Source organism: Mustelus asterias, chromosome 18, assembly GCF_964213995.1.
Source record: "Mustelus asterias chromosome 18, sMusAst1.hap1.1, whole genome shotgun sequence".
NCBI classification, from domain to species: Eukaryota; Metazoa; Chordata; class Chondrichthyes; order Carcharhiniformes; family Triakidae; genus Mustelus; species Mustelus asterias.
In genome coordinates, this window is record NC_135818.1 from 5,617,812 (window position 1) to 5,641,294 (window position 23,483).

General features: G+C 46.2%; 1 protein-coding gene across 3 annotated transcripts in view; it reads left to right on the plus strand.

The window, feature by feature from the left end:
* The window catches only part of ryr3 (ryanodine receptor 3), a 371,169-nt gene that overhangs the window by 231,506 nt on the left and 116,180 nt on the right, over positions 1–23,483 (plus strand). For all 3 annotated transcript variants that reach the window (XM_078233298.1, XM_078233296.1, XM_078233297.1), the window contains 9 exons: positions 1,462–1,537; positions 6,565–6,688; positions 8,064–8,179; positions 9,281–9,348; positions 11,692–11,813; positions 14,864–14,913; positions 16,308–16,368; positions 16,488–16,726; positions 20,727–20,808. In XM_078233298.1, coding sequence (XP_078089424.1) covers positions 1,462–1,537; positions 6,565–6,688; positions 8,064–8,179; positions 9,281–9,348; positions 11,692–11,813; positions 14,864–14,913; positions 16,308–16,368; positions 16,488–16,726; positions 20,727–20,808 — 938 coding nt within the window. The remainder of the gene's footprint in view (positions 1–1,461; positions 1,538–6,564; positions 6,689–8,063; positions 8,180–9,280; positions 9,349–11,691; positions 11,814–14,863; positions 14,914–16,307; positions 16,369–16,487; positions 16,727–20,726; positions 20,809–23,483) is intronic.

Sequence of the window (23,483 nt, forward strand, 5' to 3'; positions counted from 1 at the left end):
ATCCATTGCCTTTCAAAGAGGGTTAAATTGGAATGCTAAATGAAGATGAGTGGGTGGATCCCTCTTTTGAAATATGAATAACAGGGCCTCATTAACCACAAACAATTCAAACGCCTCGATTCTCCCTACCTGTATAACACAGCTCCAATGTTTTGGTTCCTGTCTTGTTGGCAGCACTGTTCCAATAGTTTGAGCTGCCAGATTTAACTATTTGGATTTTCTGTTGTTAACCATTTTCTTGTCCTTCTACTCATGGTGGTTAGGTCGAGTGAAAACTGCAGATACTGGAATGAAGATCTCGTGCTGTGTTTTAATTTTTCTGAATTTTAAAACCTAGAATCAGATACAACACCATCCAGAATAATGTAAACAGTCACTTTGGTGCATGACACGCTTTGTGAGAGCCTTTTCACAAGTTTCCTTTAAAACAAACTCCATTTACTTTCCATTCAACTTTCTTTGTAAAAGAATAAAAATAAGTGGAAACATATTTCTAAACTACGCCAAACTGGATCTAACAACTGTCCCCTTAATGGTTTCACACTTCCGCAATCATAGAATAGAATCATAGAATTCCCGCAATGCAGAAGAAGGCTATTCGGCCCATCAGGTTTGCACCGACTCTCCGACAGAGCATCCACCCAGGCCCAATCCCAGTAACTCTATGCATTTACCCCACTAATCCCCCTAACCAACACATCTTGGGACAGTAAGGGGCAATTTAGCATGGCCAATCCATATAACTTGCACATCTTTGGACTATGGGAGGAAACCGGAGCATCCGGAGGAAACCCGAGGAGGGGGCGGGGCGGCGTTGATGGGTGGCGCGGTGTCACAGTGGTTAGCACTGCTGCCTCACAGCACCAGGGACAGGGTTCAATTCCCGGCTTGGGTCACTGTCTGTGTGGGTTTCCTCTGGGTGTCCCGGTTTCCTTCCACAGTTCAAAGATGTGCGGGTTAGGCGGATTGGCCATGCTAAATCATCCCTAAATGTCAGTGGGATTAGCTAGGATAAATGCAAGGGATTATGGGGATAGGACCTGGGTGGGATTGTGATCAGTGCAGACTCGATGGGCCAAATGGCCTCCTTCTGCACTGTAGGATTCTATGATTCTATGAAACCCACGCAGACACGGTGAGAACGTGCAAACTCCACACAGATAGTCACCCGAGGCCGGAATTGAACCCAAATCCCTCGTGCTGTGAGGCAGCAGTGCTAATCACTGTGCCCCCCCGTGGTTCTTCTGATTAATACATTTTATTTTAACCACAAAACAATTCTTTGTTAGACAGTTCCACACTGTTTTGATAGGACAGCCTTACTCAATATTTTTAGCTCCCCTCTCTGGCTACGCATACCTGTAAACACTTTCTTTTAAATCCTCAACCCATGTCTTCATTTAAACTTGTCATTAATCCAATGAAATCTTCTGTTTTTGTTCTTGTTGATCTGTAACCTAGGCAATGACAGAGCTTATGGCAGAAAATTACTACAACATCTGGGCCAAAAAGAGAAAGGCAGAATTAGAAAGCAAAGGTCAGTCTTACTGAAGTGATTCGTGTCCTTGTCTATCAAGTTGCTTCTGAAATGTCTTGCGTTGAATGACGGTGATGAGCACTGAATCTCTTTGTGAGGCAGAGAGACAAGGGCCGGGATTTGTCCCACAATCCCTACCCCCTGACCCCACCTCCCCACCCACCCACACACCCACTCAGCGGGTTTTGCAATGCCAGAGGCAGGGCGTCATTGGCCACTGGTGGGATCCTGTAGTCCCACTGAAGTCAATGGCCATATACATTGCTCGCTGACCGTGCCACGGGGGTCACCTTCAGTGGGACTGGAAGAGCCCGCCAGTGGGAAGGGCTGGAAAATGTTGGCATAGAAATGGAAGGAATTGCATGGTGTTGCAGTAGTTTTGTTGCTATGCTGTCAAGTCTAAAACTCTGGGTGAGTAACCAATCTGCATTCATGTTTCATTCCCTGGATTAATCATCATAGAATCATAGAAACCCTACAGTGCAGAAGGAGGCCATTCGGCCCATCGAGTCTGCACTGACCACAATCCCACCCAGGCCCTACCCCCATATCCCTACATATTTTACCCACTAATCCCTCTAACCTACGCATCTCAGGACACTAAGGGGCAATTTTAGCATGGCCAATTAACCTAACCCGCACATCTTTGGACTGTGGGAGGAAACCGGAGCACCCGGAAGAAACCCACGCAGACACGAGGAGAAAGTGCAAACTCCACATTAAGAAATTATCTTCTACAAATACATAAAGGGCAAAAGAATAGCTAGGGAGAGAATAGGGCCTCTTAAGGATCAACAAGATCATCTATGTGCAGATCTACGGGAGATGGGTGAGATCTTAAATGAATATTTCTCATCGGTGCTTACTGTTGAGAAAAGCATGGATGTTAGGGAACTTGGGGAAATAAATGGTAATGTCTCGATGAGTGTACATATTACAGAGAAAGAGGTGCTGGAAGTCTTAAAGCGCAACAAGGTAAATAAATCCCCAGGACCTGATGAAATGTATCCCAACACATTGTGGGAGGCTAGGGAAGAAATTGTGGGTTCCGTAGCAGAGATATTTGAATCATCGACAGTCACAGGTGAGGTGCCTGAAGATTGGAGGGTAGCAAATGTTGTGCCTTTGTTTAAGAAGGGCTGCAGGGAAAAGGATGGGAACTACAGACCGATGAGTATATAGTGGGTAAATTGTTAGAAGGTATACTAAGAGACAGGATCTACAGGAGTTAGAGAGGCAAGGATTAATTAGGCACAGTCAGCATGGCTTTGTGAGTGGAAAATCATATCTCACGAATTTGATTGAGTTTTTTGAAGGGGTAACCAAGAAGGTAGATGAGGGCAGTGCAGTTGATGTTGTCTAAATGGACTTGAGCAAGGCCTTTGACAAGGTCCCGCATGGTAGGTTTGTGCATAAAGTTAAATCTCACGGGGTCCAGGGTGAGGTATCTAAATGGATACAAAATTGGCTTGATGACAGAAGACACAGGGTGGTTGGAGAGGGTTGTTTTTCAAACTGGAGGCCTGTGACCAGCGGTGTGCCTCAGGTATCAATGCTGGGTCCACTGTTATTTGTTATTTATATTAATGATTTGGATGAGAATTTAGGAGGCATGGTTAGTAAGTTTGCAGATGACACCAAGATTGGTGGCATAGAGGACAGTGAAGAAAGTTATCTCCGATTGCAACAGGATCTTGATCAATTGGGCCAGTGGGCTGATGAATGGCAGATGGAGTTTAATTCAGATAAACGTGAGGTGATGCATTTGGTAGATGGAACCAGGGCAGGACTTAGTTAACAGTAGGGCGTTGGGGAGAGCTACAGAACAAAGAGATCTCGGGGTACAGGTTCATAGCTCCTTGAAAGTGGAGTCACAGGTGGACAGAGTGGTGAAGAAGGCATTTGGCATGCTTGGTTTCATCGGTCAGAACATTGAATACAGGAGTTGGGACGTCTTGTTGAAGTTGTACAAGACATTAGTAAGGCCACACTTGGAATACTGTGTGCAAGTCTGGTCACTCTATGATAGAAAGGAAATTATTAAATGAGAAAGAGTGCAGAAAAGATTGACTAGGGTGCTACTGGAACTTGATGGTTTGAGTTATGAGGAGGGGCTGGATAGACTGGGACTTTTTTCCCTGGAGTGTAGGAGACTTAGGTGTGATCTTATAGAGGTCTATAAAAAAATGAGGGGCATAGATCAGTTAAATAGTCAACATCTTTTCCCAAAGGTTGGGGAGTCTAAAACTAGAGGGCATAGGTTTAGGGTGAGATGGGAGATATACAAAAGCATCCAGGGGGGCAATGTTTCTGTTCAGAGGGTGGTGAGTGTCTGTAATGAGCTGCCAGAGGCAGTAGTGGAGGCAGGTACAATTTTGTCTTTTAAAAAGCATTTAGACAGTTACATGGATAAGATGGGTATAGAGGGATATGGGCCAAATGCCGGCAATTGGGACTAGCTTATTGGTAAAAACTGGATGGTATGGACAAGTTGGGCCGAAGGGCCTGTTTCCACGCTATAAACCTCTATGACTCTGTGACAAGAAGGAGGCAATTGAGGCCCTTGGACCTATTGTGCCATTCGAAAGATCATGGCTGATCCAGTTGTGGCCTTTACTCCATTGTCCTGCTAGCCCCCCATAACCCTTGACTCCTTTGGGCGGCACGGTAGCACAGTGGTTAGCACTGCTGCTTCACAGCTCCAGGGACCTGGGTTCGATTCCCGGCTTGGGTCACTGTCTGTGTGGAGTTTGCACATTCTCCTCGTGTCTGCATGGGTTTCCTCCGGGTGCTCCGGTTTCCTCCCACAGTCCAAAGATGTGCGGGTTAGGTTGATTGGCCATGCTAAAATTGCCCATTAGTGTTCTGAGATGCATAGGTTAGAGGGATTAGTGGGTAAAATATGTAGGGATGGGGGTAGGGCCTGGGTGGGATTGTGGTCGGTGCAGACTCGATGGGCCGAATGGCCTCTTTCTGTACTGTAGGGTTTCTATGATTTCTATGATTGTCAATCAAAACATGTATCTAACGCCTCCTTGAATACGCTCAATGACGCAGCCTCCTGCACTCTCTGGGGGAAGAGAATACCAAAAGCTAACCACTCAGAGAGGTAAAATTCCTCCCCATCTCTCAATTAAATGGGAGACCCCTTATTTTTAAACTGTACCCCCTAATTCTAGACTCCGCCTGAAGGAGAAACATCCAATCATGCATAACAGTTTAACAATCAACATTATCCATAACCATTTCATTCATGACTTGGAAGCAAAAAAAATATTGATGACAGCTTGATTAGAAGTTCCACTCTGTACTTCTCAGCCTGAACAATTTCAGTGTGGCAGACCCAAGAGTAAAGCTTATGTAACATGTGAATTAGGAACTGGAGTAGGCCACTTGGCCCCTCGAGTCTGCTCTGCCAATGAATACGACCATGGTTGATCTGATTGCAACCTGCTGCCTGCCCCCAATAACCTTTCATCGCTTAATACCAACAATCTAGCTAGCTCTATCTTAAAAATATATAAATTCTTCAGAAGTCCAGAGGAGTTCACAAGACTGATCCCAGGAATGAAGGGTTTGTCATATGAGGAGCGGTTGAGGAATCTGGGTCCGTACTCGATGGAGTTTAGAAGGATGAGGGGGGATCTAATTGAAACTTACAGAATACTGAGAGACCTGGATAGAGTGGATGTGGAGAGGATGTTTCCACTAGTGAGAGAGACCGGAACTCGAGGGCACAACCTCAGAGTGAAGGGATGCTCCTTTAAAACTGAGATGAGGAGGAATTTCTTCAGCCAGAGAGTGGTGAATCTGTGGAACTCTTTGCCGCAGAAGGATGTGGAGGCCAGATCATTGAATGTCTTTAAGACAGAGATAGGCTCTTGATTAATAAGAGGATCAGGGGTTACGGGGAGAAGGAAGGAAAATGGGGATGAGAATCATATCAGCCATGATTGAATGGCGGAGCAGACTCGATGGACTGAATGGCCTAATTCTGCTCCTTTATCTTGTGGACGTTCCAAAGACTCTCACTCCTCTGAGAGAAAATATCTCCTAATTTCTGCCTTAAATGGACGATCACTTATTTTTAAACAGTGACCCTTTGTTCTAGCTTCACCCACAAGAGGATACACCCTCAGGATCTTAAAGTCACTGCTTACTGTTCTAAACTCCAGTGGACACAAATGTTGCCTCTCCACCTTTCCTCGTAAGATAACCCGCCCATTCTTGGTATTAGTCTGGTAACCTTCTCTGATCTCCTTCCAATGCATTTACATCCTTCCTTCAATAAGGAGACCAATACTGTACTGAATACTCCGGATCTGGTCACACATCTCAAAAGCTTAACCCAGTGTACTAGATAACATCATAGAATACATACAGTGCAGAAGGAGGCCATTCGACCCATTGAGTCTGCACCAACAACAATCCTACCCAGGCCCTATTCCCGTAACTCCACACATTTACCCCGCTAATATATCTAACCTACGCATCCTGGAACACTAAGGGGCAATATAGCATGGTCAATCCACCTAACCTGCACATCTTTCGGCTGTGGGATGAAACCGGAGCACCCGGAGGAAACCCACGCAGACACGGGGAGAACGTGCAAACTCCACACAGACAGTGACCCAAGCCAGAAATTGAACCCCGGTCCCTGGAGCTGTGAGGCAGCAGTGCTAACCATTGTGCCACCGTGCCGCCCCTTTAACATGAATCTCTCAAACCAACACCCGTCCTACTTAATGATCTGGCTATTTCTTTCATTGCAATTTGTGCGAGAATGCTTTGTGAAAATTGGTTGCCTTGACTACATTTGAAAAACACTTAACTGGCTGCATAGCTTTTCGATCTGAAGGTTTTGAGAGGTGTTGCATAAATGCAAGTTGAAGTCCATTGGGTTTTCTGTATTTAGTTAATTGTCCAGTAGCTGCTTAGTTTTTGCAGGTATAGTATTTGGGAAATAAATCGTGATCATTATGACAAAGTAACTACCACAATATTTCCAACTGGTCCATTTGTAATAGGTGGAGGCAGCCAAACCTCTCTCATGCCCTATGATACTTTGACTGCCAAGGAGAAAGCTCGAGATCGGGACAAGGCACATGAACTCTTCAAGTTCCTCCAAGTAAATGGCCATGCAGTGTCCAGGTAATCAACGTGTTCTTCCTGCATGTTAGAACTGAACAATTAAAACGAAAACCTAATATGTTTCTGTTGACTGTTGCATAGAATAACAACACAAGTTAATCTAAGCAATCTAAAATGTCAAACGCAGCACCAGTAATTATTACACTGAACATTAATAACAGAGCAAATTTCCAGTGGTGCTGAAATCTGGGATAAACACGGAAAATGTTGGAAACACTCAGCTAGTCCGGCAGCATTTGTAGAGAGAGAACGACACTGTAACACTTTCAGGTTCATGGCCTTTCGTCAGAACTTGTAATGGAGGACAATCAGCCTCAAACTTTGGGCTGAATTTTCTGGACATCAGGACCATGTGTGGGTCACATGTGAACACATGGTCTCAGCCATCCGCCGGAATAACTAATAACTAATAATTAATAACAGCTTCCCCTGTTTGGCCAACTTAGCTTTCATCATCCATTGAGGGTTGGTAACAGACTAGAGAGGCCCAGTAGGAGGGCTTGCAGCAATGTTCAGGTAGCAGCCCCATGGGGAGAGCTGAGCACTGGTGGGGAAGGGGAGACCTAGTGAGTGCCTCAAAATCCAGATGTTCACAAAGGCCTCCCTCTTCATTGGCACTTGATGGCAAATTGGAGTATTGATTCCTCTGCAAGATTGCCTGAGGTTGCTCCTGAGTCCCCATGTGCTACATGGCACCTCTGCCACTCCCAAATAAGTAAGGAGTCTAACAACACCAGGTTAAAGGACTTTAACCTGGTGTTGTTAGACTCCTTACTGTGTTTACCCCAGTCCAACGCCGGCATCTCCACATCATGACTCCCAACTAACTGGAATAGTCTCCGCAGCGACACCCATGTTGCTCTGGGAAAGTTGCAGCACTGGGAAAAAATGACCCAAACATTGGCTTCATTGCCTGCCTGTCTCTACCGAGTGGGCTGCTGATTCCAGTGGCTCTCTGCCCCCGTAAAACCCACCTGGAACTGGGACAGCTGTCCTGACACTCACCCATCTGAATTTCACTTGCCCCCTGCATCTCTGAACCCATCTCCACATCTGTGGCCTGACCCAGCGCAGTGATTCTATTTCTCTCTTTAGCGATGCTTCCTGAGTATTTCCACTGTCAACAACGCATGATTGAGTGTAGTAAGAAGTCTCACAAAGCCAGGTTAAAGTCCAACAGGTTTATTTGGAATCACAAACTTTCAGAGCGCTGCTCCGTCATCAGGTGAATGGACTTATTGGACTTTAACCTGGTGTTGTGAGACTTCTTGCTGTGTTGACCCCAGTCCAACGCCAGCATCTCCACATCATGATTGAGTAGACTTGTGTTAGGGGTGGCATAACCCAACAGTTTGACCTGATGTTGTGTTTCCAGAGGTTTGAAGGATATGGAATTGGACTCCTCGTCTTTTGAGAAGCGATTTGCTTACAAATTCTTGGTGAAGGTTCTACAATGTGTCGACTCTGCACAGGAGTTTATTGCACATCTAGGTAAGTGGCAACAATAACCCGCTGCCACTAATTCTCAACCGTAAACAATTCTTAATGCTTGAAATTGTGGGGTGGGATTCTTCGGTCACACGCGCCCGAAGATCAGAAATTTCCACCCGGGTTTAACGGACCTTTCAATGGTTCGCCGAATTTTCTGTCTCACCCGTTACAATTCCCACGGCGGGAAAACATGAAGAGGCGAGGGTGTACAGATTATTCTGTGTGATTTAAAGATTCTCCAATGAAATTGACTGCGAGCTGAGGATACAGTTTAATTAGTGGGTTGTCAATTGTTGAGAAAAATCAGTGTTCTTTCACATCTTGTTGAGAGCACTTGGATATTGCAGATTCTTTTTAACTGGGGTTTGGTTATACCTGGCTGTGCGTGTAACTGGCACGCTGTTCCCTAGCCCCTCGTCAGCTTTGCTGCCTAACTAATTATGAGGAGATGAACCAAACTCTACATCCCATTTCTCCTTTTCGTTGAGGAAGTAGCAGGTCTCAGATTTTCCACAAGAGATCAGGAACTCACCACCTGGGGAATATCTTTCTGGGACTCAAACAGCCGCCCTTTCATATTCATGCATATTTTGTCCAATGGAAACTAGGCTTTTGAAGTGGAATTTATTTTTGTGTGGATGTGTTTGACCCCCTTTTTCATCTATTTCGAAAGTTACCCGAATCTGAACCACTCATAAATTCCCTACAGTGAAGAAGGAAGCTATTTGGCCCATCGAGTCTGCACCAACTCTCTAAAAGAGCGACCCAACCAGGCCCTGTCCCCGTAACCCCACATCTTTGCCCTACTAACCGACACATCTTGGGATATTATGGAACAATTCAATTCAACATGGCCAATTGACCTAACCTGCACATCTTGGGGGGGAAACCGGAGCCCCCGGAGGAAACCCACAGAGACATGGGGAGAACATGTAGACTCCACACAGACAGTGACCCAAGGCCGGAATTGAACCCGGGTCCCTGGCGCTGTGAGGCAGCAGTGCTAACCACTGTGCCACCGAGCTGCCCACTCTGTTTATAACTGTTTAATTGCTGCTTAATGCTTTGTTATGACTAACTGATTTATCTTTATGTTGACAGAGGCTATCGTTAGCAGTGGTAAAGCAGATAAATCGCCTCATGAACAGGAAATAAAGTTTTTTGCCAAGGTACGTGACATTCCGGAATCTTACCAAAGGTAGTTTGTTTTTTTCTAGATGGCCCCCTGGTTTACTTTCAATATTATCACAATCTAATAACTGGTCTACGTAATCAAATAATTGGGGGGAGAGATGTTGGCTTCATGGTACCATCACTAGAAGAGTAATCTAGATGTCCAGGCAAGAACTTCATGGGCACAGGTTCAAATCCCACCACAGCAGCTGGTGGAATTTAAATTCAACTCATTAAAAAATCCAGAGTCGTAAGCTAGTCTTGACAGTGGTGATATAACATCATCAGGCTATCACTGGTTGTTGTAAAGGCACATCTGGTTCACTAATGACCTTTAGGGAAGGAAATCTGCTGTCCTTACCTGGTCTGGCCTACATGTGACTCCAGAGCCACAGCAATGTGGTTTACTCTTAACTGCCCTCTGAAATGGCAGAGCAAGCCACTCGGTCACTTAGGGTAGCACAGTGGTTAGCATAAGACCATAAGACCATAAGACATAGGAGCGGAAGTAAGGCCATTCGGCCCATCGAGTCCACTCCACCATTCAATCATGGTTGATTTCAACTCCATTTACCCGCTCTCTCCCCATAGCCCTTAATTCCTCGAGAAATCAAGAATTTATCAATTTCTGTCTTGAAGACGCTCAACGTCTCGGCCTCCACAGCCCTCTGTGGCAATGAATTCCACAGACCCACCACTCTCTGGCTGAAGAAATTTCTCCTCATCTCTGTTCTAAAGTGACTCCCTTTTATTCTAAGGCTGTGCCCCCGCGTCCTAGTCTCCCCTGTTAATGGAAACACAGTGCCAGGGACCCGGGTTCAACTCCCGGCTTGTGTCACTGTCTGTGCGGAGTCTGCGCATTCTCCCCGTGTCTGCATGAGTTTCCTCCGGGTGCTCCAGTTTCCTCCCACAGTCCGAAAGATGTGCTGGTGAGGTGAATTGACCATGCTAAATTCTCCCTCAGTGTACCCGTACAGGTGCCAGAGTGTGGCGACTGGGGGATTTTCACAGTAACTTCATTGCAGTGTGAATGTAAACCTACTTGTGACACTAATAAATAAACTTTATCTTGAAAAACAATTCAAGGGTAACAGACGGGCAACAAATTCTGTACTTGCCAGTGATGCCTGCATACCACAGAAAAAGCACCATGTGGATGGTTAACTGCGGCACTTACACAGCAGACCTGAATGGGCGGCACAGTGGTTAGCACTGTTACCTCACAGCTCCAGGGACCTGGGTTCGATTCCCAGCTTGTGTCACTGTCTGTGGGGAGTTTGCACATTCTCCCCGTGTCCGCATGGGTTTTCTCCGGGTGCTCCAGTTTCTTGCCACTGTCCCAAGATGTGTAGGTTAGGGGATTAGCCGAGTGAATATGTGGGGTTGCAGGGATAGGGCCTGGGTGGGATTGTTGTTGGTGCAGACTCGATGGGCGGATGGCCTCCTTCTGCACTGTAGGGATTCTATGATGCAATCATTTTACATTTTGAAAGATTATACTAGATGAAATGGTTTCCACCTGGAAATCAAATCACATTATTTTGTTCACTTGTTTCCTAATATGGAAATACTGTGTAATTCTAATCATAAAAGGACAGATTTCTACTTCTGGGGAAAGGGAGGAGGTGAGGGAATGTCATTCGATAAAATGCTCATTGGGATAGATAGTCCAGACACAATGGACTGAATGGCCACCAGGTTGATACCGGAGATGAGAGGTTTGGATTATGAGGAGAGGCTGAGGAGATTGGGTTTGTACTCGTTGGAGTTTAGAAGGATGAGGGGGGATCTTATGGAGACTTATAAGATAATGCGGGGGCTGGATAGGGTGGAGGTGGAGAGATTCTTTCCACTTAGTAAGGAAGTTAAAACTAGAGGACACAGCCTCAAAATAAAGGGGGGTCGGTTTAAGACAGAGTTGAGGAGGAACTTCTTCTCCCAGAGGGTGATGAATCTCTGGAATTCTCTGCCCACTGAGGTGGTGGAGGCTACCTCGCTGAATATGTTTAAAGCGCGGATGGATGGATTCCTGATCGGTAAGGGAATTAAGGGTTATGGGGATCAGGCGGGTAAGTGGTACTGATCCACGTCAGATCAGCCATGATCTTATTGAATGGCGGGGCAGGCTCGAGGGGCTAGATGGCCTACTCCTGCTCCTATTTCTTATGTTCTTATGTTCTTATGTTCCTGCACTGTAACAATTGTTTGTACTATCTGAGTTTTATTTCCATTTTAAGGGCTATGGAGCCAACAATTGCTTCAGTAGAATTTGAACAAAATACATCCATTTTGGAATCAATGTTCAGCAAATGAAACTTTAACAAAATCCTCTATTCCAGATTCTGTTGCCTCTGATTGATGAATATTTTAAGAACCACTGCACGTACTTCCTATCCTCTCCAATCAAGAGTCTCAGTGGCAGTGGATATGCGTCCAACAAGGAGAAGGAAATGTTAGCAAGGTGAGAAGATGTTCTACTTAAATCATTTACAGCAGTAAGCTCTCTGATAGGCTGGTTGAATTGTAGATGCTGATGTTAGATGCTTTTCTATGTCCTGATCCCGCATCACGTCAGGGGAAACTGATTTGGGTCTTTATGAGCCAACCAATTACTGGCCAGGAATTGTGCTCACTGATCCATCTAATGGTGGTTGGTGGTTCCCTAGTCTCAAGGACCAATCGGAGGTCCTGCAGCCCTGAGAGATCAGCAGGCGTTGGATGTAGGAGTTGGGGAGGCGACATCCGAGTGGTGTTATTGCTAGACAATAAATCCAGAAACTCAGTTAATGTTCTGGAGGGTTTGAATCCCGACACGGCAGATGGTGGAATTTGAATTCAATTTTAAAAAATCTTGAATTAAGAATCTACTGATGACCATGAAACCATTGTCGATTGTCGGAAAAACCCATCTGGTTCACTAATGTCCTGTAGGGAAGGAAATCTGCCGTCCTTACCCGATCTGGCCTACATGTGACTCCAGAGCCACAGCAATGTGGTTGACTCTCAACTGCCCTCGGGCAACTAGGGATAAGCAATAAATGCTGGCCCAGCCAGCGACGCCCGTGTCCCATGAATGTATAAAAAAACAATGCTGATGATGGGCCCGATTTTACCATTTTCATTCTAAGTGCTGAATCTGGGCGCAATTCAGATCCAACTGGGAAATCTGCTTTCAGGCGTCCCCATTAGCACTTAGCCTGAAAAAACAATCGTGAATCTGAATTGCGCTGTGGGCGGGGCTTAGCGCGCCCGAAACAATCGGAGCTCTGAACTGCGCATGCGCAGTTAGAAAACAATTTGAAAAGTGCGCCCATGTCACATCGCTCCCGGGCCGCAAAAAAGCAGAGAAAGCGGCCCGGGAGCGGAAAGCAGGAACGAAAAGTGGGAGCGATGGTCCCCACAGACATAACTGCCCTCCTTATCCACCCCCCCCCTCCCCCCCACTACCCAGACCGATCACGACCCCCTGGCCCCTTCCCCCCCACCAATCACCCGCAGAGTGGCAGCGGACCTCCCCTGCCCCGTCCCCCGTCCCCCCGTCCCCCTACCAGAGATCCATCTGGCCTCCTCTCCACCCTCCACCAGTGAGCAATCTGGCCTCCCCCTCCCCCCCCCACCCCCCTCCCCCCCCCACTACCACCAGAGATACATCTTACCCCCTCCCTCCTCCTCCCTCAAACCAGAGAATGATCTGGCCTCCCACCCCTCCCCCCCCACCCCAGAGGTACATCTGACCCACCTCCTCCTCCCTCCCCACCCCCTCACCAGAGAATAAACTGGCCCGCCTCCCCCACCAGACAACGATTGGGCCTCCCTCGTCCCTCACCCCCACCAGAAAATGATTGGGCCTCCCTTCTCCCGCCCTCTCACCAGAGAATGATTTGACTTGCCTCCCCTCCTCCAGACAACAATCTGGGCTCCCTCTGCCGCCCCCCCCCCCCGCCGCGGATCACATTAATGGCGTCACGCCCGGCTTTACCATGTTTTCACGCAACGCAATGGTAAAATCGGGCCCGATGTGTATAAAGGAGAGATGGTCTCTCAAGATGTCTGATGCTTTTAAAAAGTGAGAGAGAAACTGGCCACCCTTGCCAGACAAGTAATGTGGAGAGAAATAGTCAGTGAGGTCTGGCTCACCGCAGCAGAATGGCTTTAATGGGCCCTAAATGATGCCTAATTGGGCATGATGGGCTGAATGGCCTCTTTCTGAACTGTAACCTTTCTGTGCTATTGAATCTTCTGAAAGGCTTTGGGTGGGTAGTTCTTAATTAAACTCAGAGATGTGAGGATTCAAAGTAAATCCTAGGAATGGATAGGAATAGATAGAAACCCTACAATGCAGAAGGAGGCCATTCAGCCCATCGAGTCTGCACTGACCACAATCCCACCCAGGCCCTACCCCAACATATTTTACCCGCTAATCCCTCTAACCTACGCATCCCAGGACTCTAAGGGGCAATTTTTTTAACCTAGCCAATCAACCTAACCCGCACATCTTTGGACTGTGGGAGGAAACCGGAGCACCCGGAGGAAACCCACGCAGACACGAGGAGAATGTGCAAACTCCACACAGACAGTGACCCGAGCCGGGAATCGAACCCGGGACCCTGGAGCTGTGAAGCAGCAGTGCTAGCCACTGTGCTACCGTGCCGCCCTTGGCTTGTTGGAGCCCAGATCCTGGGAGTGGTTAAAAAGCAGGCGACAGGGTAGGGAACATCGGACAAGAAGTACATGGAAGCAGCAGGACTGAAGAACCTTTCTGAAGTCAATGGACAGAAGGATTGTTGGGATGTACGACAAGTCATTCCGACCCATCCCTGCCCCCAAGCTGAAAACTCTGCCCATGGAGTGTGAATTCATCCGGAAATAGAGCAAGCAGGGTCTTTTAAATATCTACGTCAGCCACTTAGTGAGAAGACAAAATAATCTTCAAGTATTCAAAATAATGACTACATTTCAAATTGATCTCCAAGAAGGATAATCGGAACTCTGAGTTTGACTGATAATTGATTAAACCAAACTTAAGGAGCTTCATATGTCCAAAGATGTGGTGGATTGGCCATGCTAAATTGTCCCTTAGTTTCCAAAGATGTGCAGGTTAAGGGGATTGTCCATGCTAAATTGTCCCTTAGTGTCTAAAGATGTGTAGGTTAGGTGGATTGGCCATACTAAATTGCTCCTTAGTGTCCAAAGATATGCAGGTTAGGTGGAACGACATGGTAAATGCGTGGGGTTATGGATATAGAGTGGGGGGGGGCCTGGGTAAGATACTCTTGTCAGAGAGTCGGTGCAGACTCGATGGTCCGAATAGCTTCCTTCTGCACTGTAGGGATTCTATGATATATTCAGTGGTGGTTCTATCTCATTGCTCTTTAGTGAGTTTAATTTGTTAATTCTCCAATATTCTTGTTTTCTTGTTGATTTTGTTAATGACTCAGTAATGAGGTGAACATTGCTGTGACTGCGTATTTAATGTCTCCTGGTTTTCTTTTCCATTCTCTCCTGTTCTAGTATTTTCTGCAAACTTGCGGCTCTGGTCCGACATCGAATCTCTCTCTTTGGTAAGCAGACTGCCACTCTCTTCACAGTTTCAATTAATAACACGTCGATCGCATCAAGCATAAAATGCTTTAAAAAAAAATGGGCCCCACAAATTCAACTGTGGGGACAATCCCTGCACAGGTTAGGGTGACGGGGTGAGGGGGGAATGGGGGTAGTTGGGGTGGAGTAAGGCAGGCAATCCGTTGCTACATCCGTATCTTCTACATCTGAACAATGGACACAGTGAGAAGATTAATTTTAACCCCATGGGTCAATGGCTTTTTAAGGCACTTCCTTCAGTCGGCCTGGAGTTAATCGAGTATAATGGCCAATCTATTCCTCCTCACCAGATTAAACAAGAACTTTTTAAAACAAACTTGCACTAGTTGCTTCGAAGCCAACCCAATTTATCATATGTATATACACCATTTGCACCATGGGGCAGGTAACAATGGAGAGATCCCGTGGCGCAGGTGGATAGAGTCACTACCTCTGAGTCAGAAGCTCTGGGTTCTTGTCCCACTTACTAGATTTGATGGCCAAGTCTTAACGTGGCCAAACAGGTTGAAGTCTAGTTGCTTTCCCACTCACCAACATCCAGCAAGCTAACTCTGGTGTTTCCAAAACATGGGTTGTGAGCCACGATGGGGGTGACGGGATGGGATATTGGGGCCATGCAGTTCCCCATCTCCAAGGCAGCGATAATCGCCTTGATAACAAAGCTAGGCTCTGATGCAACGAATCAGCTCCCCAATCATATTTGAATGAGACTTGAGTCTAAAAATGGCTTGGGCCTTTCAAAGCCTTTGGATGGGAGCTGCTCTGTCCACCTTGTGTCCATTGCCCTTGACGTTGACGATCTCTCCCCACTGTTCGTCGAATCATAGAATCCCTACAGTGCAGAAGGAGACCATTCAGCCCATCAAGCCTGAATCAACAGTCATCCCACCCAGGCCCTATCCCACGTATTTACCCTGCCAATCCCTCTGATACTGAGGGGCAACTTCCCATGGCCAATCACCTTAACCCGCACATCTTTAGACTGTGGGAGGAAACCGGAGCACCCGGAGGAAACCCAGGCAGACACTGGGAGAATGTGCAAACTCCACACAGACAGTGACCCGAGGCTGGAATTGAACCTGGCTCCCTGGTGCTGTGAGGCAGCAGCGCTAACCACTGTGACACCCTAAACAGCAGATCATGCCTGCCAGCTAAATTCTGCACAATTTACCAGCTTCCCATCAGGGAATTGAACCCCAATCTCCTGCGTGAGAGGCGGGGATACTAACCACGATACTAGCGAGGAACCCGTTCCGGAATGTTGTCCAGGACATTAATACTAATTACAATGTAGTTTTGCATGAATAGGCAGGGTAATAGGTGTTCTAATGCACTTCATTGCTTACTTCTGAAGGCAGCGACTCGAATACGATGGTGAACTGTTTACACATTCTGGCTCGGACATTGGATCCCAGGTAATCTTGGCATTCCTTTACTTATGGCCGTCACATTATTCACCTCTTGTCGCTTTTTAAACGGGAGTTGTTGAGTCCTTTAACCGGGGCTGGGCATTTACCCTCGATTGTGCTTTCAGAACCGTCATGAAGTCTGGTTCCGAGCTGGTGAAGGCCGGCCTGCGATCCTTCTTCGAAAATGCAGCAGAAGACCTGGAAAAAACACTGGAGAACCTGAAACTTGGAAAATTCTCGCATTCACGATCTCAGCTAAAGGGAGTTACTCAGAACATCAATTACACCACTGTCGCTTTGCTCCCGGTGCTAACTTCATTATTCGACCATTTCAGTCAGAATCAGTTTGGAACCGACATTATCCGTGAGTAAAGTGTGTTATCAAAATTGATGCTGTACTCTCATCAGCGTCATCACTGACTTAGCTGTAAACTCTGACTCCACCCTTTGTTTTTCGATTGTGTTGAGGTGATAGGTGATAGAATAATTGGGCAGAATTCACTGGAGCAGATATATTTTTGATTTGATTTATTATTGCCATCTGTGTTGGGAAATAGTGAAAAGTATTGTTTTTTGCGTGCTATACGGACAAAGCATACTGTTCATAGAGTACACAGGGGAGAAGGAAAGGAGAGGGTGCAGAATATAGTGTTACAGTCAAAGAACAAAGAAAATTACAGCACAGGGACAGGCCCTGACTCTTCCACCCTGGGAAAAAGTTTCTAACTATCCAACTAGTCATAGCTAGGGTGTAGAGAAAGATCAACTTGATGCAAGTTAGGTCCATTCAAAAGTCTGATGGCAGCAGGGAAGAAGCTGTTCTTGAGTCGGTTGGTACGTGACCTCAGATTTTTGTATCTTTTTCCCGACGGAAGAAGGTGGAAGAGAGCATGGGGGGAATTTTCTTGTCCCACCTGCCATGGGAATCGGAGCGGGCGGTGGGGGGACGGGATTTTCCGGTTTTGGGGAGAGCACGGTCAGAAAATCCCGCCCTATGTCCGGGGTGCGTGGGGTCCTTAATTATGCTGGCTACTTTTCTGAGGCAGCAGGAAGTGTAGACAGAGTCAATGGATGGGAGTCTGTATCCAGTCAATTAAACCTTTTCCCGCGTACTTCAGTTCAAAAATCTTTTTTCTGTAAGTTTGAGAAAGGTAATGGTGAGGGATTACATGCCAATGACAAGCTTTATTCCCACTTGGAAATAAGTGGACGTATTAATGAGAAGCAACATGGTTTTGTGAAGGGGAGGTCATGTCTCACGAACTTGATCGAGTTTTTCGAGGAAGTGACGAAGATGATTGATGAGGGTAGGGCAGTGGATGTTGTCTACATGGACTTCAGTAAGGCCTTTGACAAGGTCCCTCATGGCAGACTGGTGCAGACGGTGAAGTCGCATGGGATCAGAGGTGAGCTGGCAAGGTGGAAGACAGAGGGTCGCAGTGGAAGGGTGTATTTCTGAATGGAGGGCTGTGACAAGTGGTGTTCCTCAGGGATCAGTGCTGGGACCTTTGCTGTTTGTAATAAATATAAATGATTTGAAGGAAAATGTAACTGGATTGATTAGTAAGTTTGCGGACGACACAAAGGTTGGTGGATTTGAGGATAGCGATGAGGACCATTAGAGGATACAGCAAGATATAGATCAGTTGGAGACTTGGGCGGAGAGATGGCAGATGGAGTTTAATCCGGACAAATGTGAGGTAATGCATTTTGGAAGTCTAATACAGATAGGAAATATACAGTAAATGGCAAAACCCTTAAGAGTATTGATGGGCAAAGGGATCTGGGTGTACAGGTCACTGAAAGTGGCAATGCAGGTAGAGAAGGTAGTCAAGAAGGCATACGGCATGCTTGCCTTCATCGGCCGGGGTATTGAGTTTAAAAATTGGCAAGTCATGTTGCAAGTTTATCGAACTTTAGTTAGGCCGCACTTGGAATATAGTGTTCAATTCTGGTCGCCACACTACCAGAAGGATGTGGATGCTTTGGACAGGGTACAGAAACGATTTACCAGGATGTTGCCTGGTATGGAGGGCATTAGCTATGTGGAGAGGTTGGAGAAACTTGGTTTGTTCTCACTGGAACGACGGAGGTTGAGGGGAGACCTGATAGAAATCTACAAGATTATGAGAGGCATGGACAGAGTGTAGAGTCAGAAGCTTTTTCCCAGGGTGGAAGAGTCAGTTACTCGGGGGCATAGGTTTAAGGTGCGAGGGGCAAGGTTTAAAGGAGATGTACGAGGCAGATTTTTTACACAGGGAGTAGTGGGTGCCTGGAACTCGTTGCCGGGGGAGGTAGTGGAAGCGGATACAGTAGTGACTTTTAAGGGGCGTCTTGACAAGTACATGAATGGGATGGGAATAGAGGGATATGGTTCCCGGAAGGATAGGGGGTTTTAGTTAAATTGGGCAGCATGGTTGGTGCAGGCTTGGAGGGCTGAAGGGCCTGTTCCTGTGCTGTAATTTTCTTTGCTCTTTGTTCTTTGACAGAACTTTCCAGATTTTCCTTCCATTTCAATGAATGAATGGAAAATCCAGCAAGTTGTGTGGGGGTTACGAGATTCTCACTCCTCCCCCTCCCCCATCAGATGTTCCTTTCCGTGATCTGCTCAGCCGATGCCAAACATTTGATCAGTGCAGACATACAATTGCCCCTATAATTCTACTGGAATATAGGATGATGCAACAGAAAAGTAATAAAGAGCTTGAGAACCAGGTTTTTCTGGTTCAACACTTTAGGCCAGTGGTTCCCAATGAAGACCCCCCCAGGAGTGCCGTGAAAAAAGATTCAAAATTCATTTAATTAAACTAAAACTAACCGTTGTCTTCAGCTCTGCGGTCGGCATCTCCAAGACCCGGTGAATCTCGGGCCTTCCGTGCGTGCACCAGCTGGGAAAAAGCTGCCCACGTGCGGTTTAGGTTTTTAACATTGGTCAGGCCCTTGCGATTGACCAACGGGACTTGGAGCTGAAGACAAAGGTCCCAACGCGCCCACACACGAAGCGAAAACTCAAAAAAGATGCAAAAACTCTGGGAGAAATGAGAGAGACAGGGAGAGGTTGCAAAAGAGGTTGCAAAAGATCACAAGAGGACCGGGAGAAGTTAAAAACGAAGTTCCCAGAAAGGGAAGATGGCAGAGAGAATAGGAGAGGTGCCTCAAAGTGTTTTTTATAGTATAGAGGTGTGCCGTGCCAGCTTAAAGGTTGGGGACCAATGCCCTAGGCAACATCTTTGGAGAGGAAGAACCAAATTCAAGTACATGGGGACATAGGTTTAAGGAGCATGGGGGAAAGTTTAGACGAGATGTACGAGGCAAATTTTTACACAGAGGGTGATGAATGTCTGGAATATGCTGCCCAGGGAGGGGGTGGGAGCAGGTACAATAGTGGCATTTAAGGGGCAACCAGACAAATACATGAATAAGATGAGAATGGAAGAATAAGGACTCCATAAGTGCATACGGTTTTAGTTTAGGCATCATGATCAGCGCAGGCTTGGAAGGCCGAAGGGCCTGTTCCGGTGCTGTACTTTTCTTTGTTCTTTGTTCTACTGACGTACCTGGTGTCTCTATAGATATAACCCGGCCTCCTGAGTGTATTCAACCTTTCCATTCTTCTGATGTTGCTCCTTCTGAGCAACTCCATCTGCAGCAAAGCAAAAATCTAAGAGTTCCATTTACCAACCAAGACAGAACCACTCAAGAAAGGAGAATCCCTACAGTGCAGAAGGAGGCCGTTCAGCCCATCGAGTCTGCACCAACCGCAATCCCCCACCCAGGCCCTATCCCCATGCATTTACCCTAGCTAGTCCCCCTGACACTAAGGGGCAATTTAGCATGGCCAATCCACCTAACCCACACATCTTTGGAATGTGGGAAGAAACCGGAGCACCCGGAGAAAACCCACGCAGACACGGGGAGAATGTGCAAACTCCACACAGGCAGTGACCCAAGACCAAAATTGGGGAATTTCACAGTAACTTCATTGCAGTGTTAATGTAGGCCTTACTTGTGACGAACAAATAAACTTTACTATTTTTAACTTTTACTTGAACGCCGGGTCCCTGGCACTGTGAGGCAGCAGTGCTAACCACTTTGCCACTGTGCCACCCTCATTTCCTTTATTTAGTTCCTGACCTAACCAGCTGCTCCAAACAGGAATAGTGTGGTTTTTACGCTCGCTGAGACCTAAAATGGCATTGCTGCTGGGATATAAATGTGATGTATGGTGAGAATGGCTGACCTCGTATTGAAGGAGTCAGATTTAGTTTGGTATTTTTGTCAAGGTTTCCTTCGGTTATAACTGTGACAGGGGATTGGTTCATTGAGAATCCTAAACTGATGGACTTCCGGTGTTCTGTTTGCAGTGGATGATGTCCAAGTTTCCTGTTATCGGATCCTGTGCAGCCTGTACGCCTTGGGAACGGGGAAGAACGTTTTTGTTGAAAGGTAACTCCAGTGTCAAATGTGTTTTGGATCAGATTTCAGATCAGGAAATGTAAAGCTTTTATAAAACATGGACATTTTGAACAAATGAGTTAAATCTAACCTGTTCTCAAATCACCAGCACCACTGCCATTCCAATGACCTCATCACTGATGGTGCTGAGGTGATGTTAAAGGTTATGGAGGCTGTACACACTCCTGAACAAATCGAAAGCCACAAGCCTGGATCGCAGCAATCGTAGGAACAATCACCGCTGTTTATGATAGACCTCCTGGCCTTGTGGGAGGAGGATCCCTCATTTACCTGTGAATGAGCACTTGAATAGCATTAGGAGTGAATGGAGAATGCTAAAACAGGGAGTCGATCTCCTTATCCCTGTTTTACCCTTAGGCCATATTTTGTATGGGCAGAATCTCCAATTCCAGCAGGCCGCAGGGGAGCAGGGGGTGAGGAGGGAGGTGGGGGGGGGGGGGGGGGGGGGCAGAATTTGGTGTAACCGGTTTAGTTTCAAGCAGTTTCATTAGACATAAACCCAAGTTTATAGGATTAAAGTTAAAATGTATTTAGTTGTCACAAATAGGCTTACATTAACTCTGCAATGAAGTTACTGTGAAAATCCCCTCGTCGCCACAGTCCGGCGCCTGTTCGGGTCAATGCACCCTAACCAGCACGTCTTTCAGACTGTGGGAGGAAACTGGAGCACCCGGAGGAAACCCACGCAGACACGGGGAGAATGTGCAAACTCCACACAGACAGTGACCCAAGCCGGGAATCGAACCCAGGTCCCTGGCGCTGTGACCCGCATGACCGGACAGTGCATAAAATTGATCATCGATTTAATTGTATGGTGGGTAAAATCTATTGTCGACTGACTTGTGGAGTCAACTGATTCGTACGGAATGCAAAATCGATTTGTGAATCGCTCATGTGGAATCGTTGATTCATGTCAGGAGTTTCATCATTAAATCCCAAAGCATGTTATCTGTAACACTCTGCTTCACTGCCACCTTATCTTCTGTCGCCATTTCCCCAACAAGCAGATTGTAATGCTTTAAATAGCCGCTGCAGAGAAACCACATAATCCCCAGCAGGTGTCGGAGACACAAGCTGTTGTGAAAGCAATGTGGCACCTCCATGTACTCGGAGAAAAGGCTGCTCGTGAATCTGAGACAGGGACAGCTGCGTTTGATAAACCAGTCGGATTAGCCGCATTGCACTGTTTCTTTTCTACTTAAACCCCCACACAAATTATTTTCTTTTCCAAAGCAGGCACAACTTGAAAGCTATCAACAAAGTTCAATACTCCATTGGTTAATGAGTGAGATGATGGCATATTGGTAATGTCTCTGGACCAATAATCTCTCGGCTAATGTTTTGGGACATAGGTTCAAATCCCACCATAGCAGCTAGTTATCAAAGGAAGAATGTACTTGTCCTAAAGGGAGTGCAAGGGAGGTTCACCAGACTGATCCCTGGGTTGGCGGGATTGTTTCATCATGAGAGATTGAGGAAACAGGGCCTTTATTCCCTAGAGTTTCAAAGAATCAGAGCTGACCTCATTGAAACTTATAGAATTTTTACAGAGTAGAGGAGGATAGAATGATGAGTCTAGTCTCAGAATAAGAGGCAGGCCATTTAGGACTGAGATGAGGAGGATTTTCTTCACTCAGTGGGTGGTGAGTCTTTGGAATTCTGTACCCCAGAGGGCTGTGGAAGCTCAGTCATCGAGCATGTTCAAAACAGAGACCGATAGATTTCTGGATATTAATGACATGGAGGGACATGGGGAGAGTGGGAAAAATGCTGCAGAAATAGACAATTAGCCATGATCTGCTGGAACGGTGGAGCAGTATCAACGGGCTGAATGGCCTACTCCTGGTCCTATATTCCTAAACTTCATATTGGCTCTGAAGACAGACCTAATTTATCTGAAAAGATCTTCTTTTACTTTCCCTTAAATCATAGAATAGTATGCAAACAGTTCTTGCCATCCACCAATTCTGTGCCAGTATTTCACTCCACATCAATGGGCCAAATGGTCTCCTTCTGCACTGTAGCGTTTCTATGATTCTATGACCCAAGCCTAATTGTGACTATGTGCTTGCTCTCTTTACTGTTCAATACTCCTCAGAAAGACGTGCTGGTTAGGTGCATTTGCCATGCTAAATTCTCCCTCAGTGTACTCGAACGGGCACCGGAGTGTGGGCGACTAGGGGATTTTCACAGTAATTTCATTGCAGTATTAACGTAAGCCTACTTGTGACACTAGTAAATAAACCTAAACTTAAACTCTAAAGAAACTATCTAATTCTAGTATAAAATCATGGATTGTGCTTTAACAAAATATTTGTGACAGAATTCCTCCTTCTAAACCATCCTTTGTATCAGGAATTATTTTTCTAACCTCCCCTCTTTCTTTTATAATCATTGTTAATCTTATTGTTGTACTGACAGTGAAAATAATTCATCCCCATTTACCCAATCATAGCTCTTCATCTCAATGCTCACTATCAAATCATTCTCTAAACTTCTCTAGTCCAATGGTAGGTTAGCTTCCCTTAACCCTGATGACATCATGCTGGATCATTTGCAATGCTTCTAGAATATTCTATAAAGGGTTTGAGTTAAAATTGTCAAATATTTGTAGTTATGTTGCAAAATAGTTTGTGGACCATACT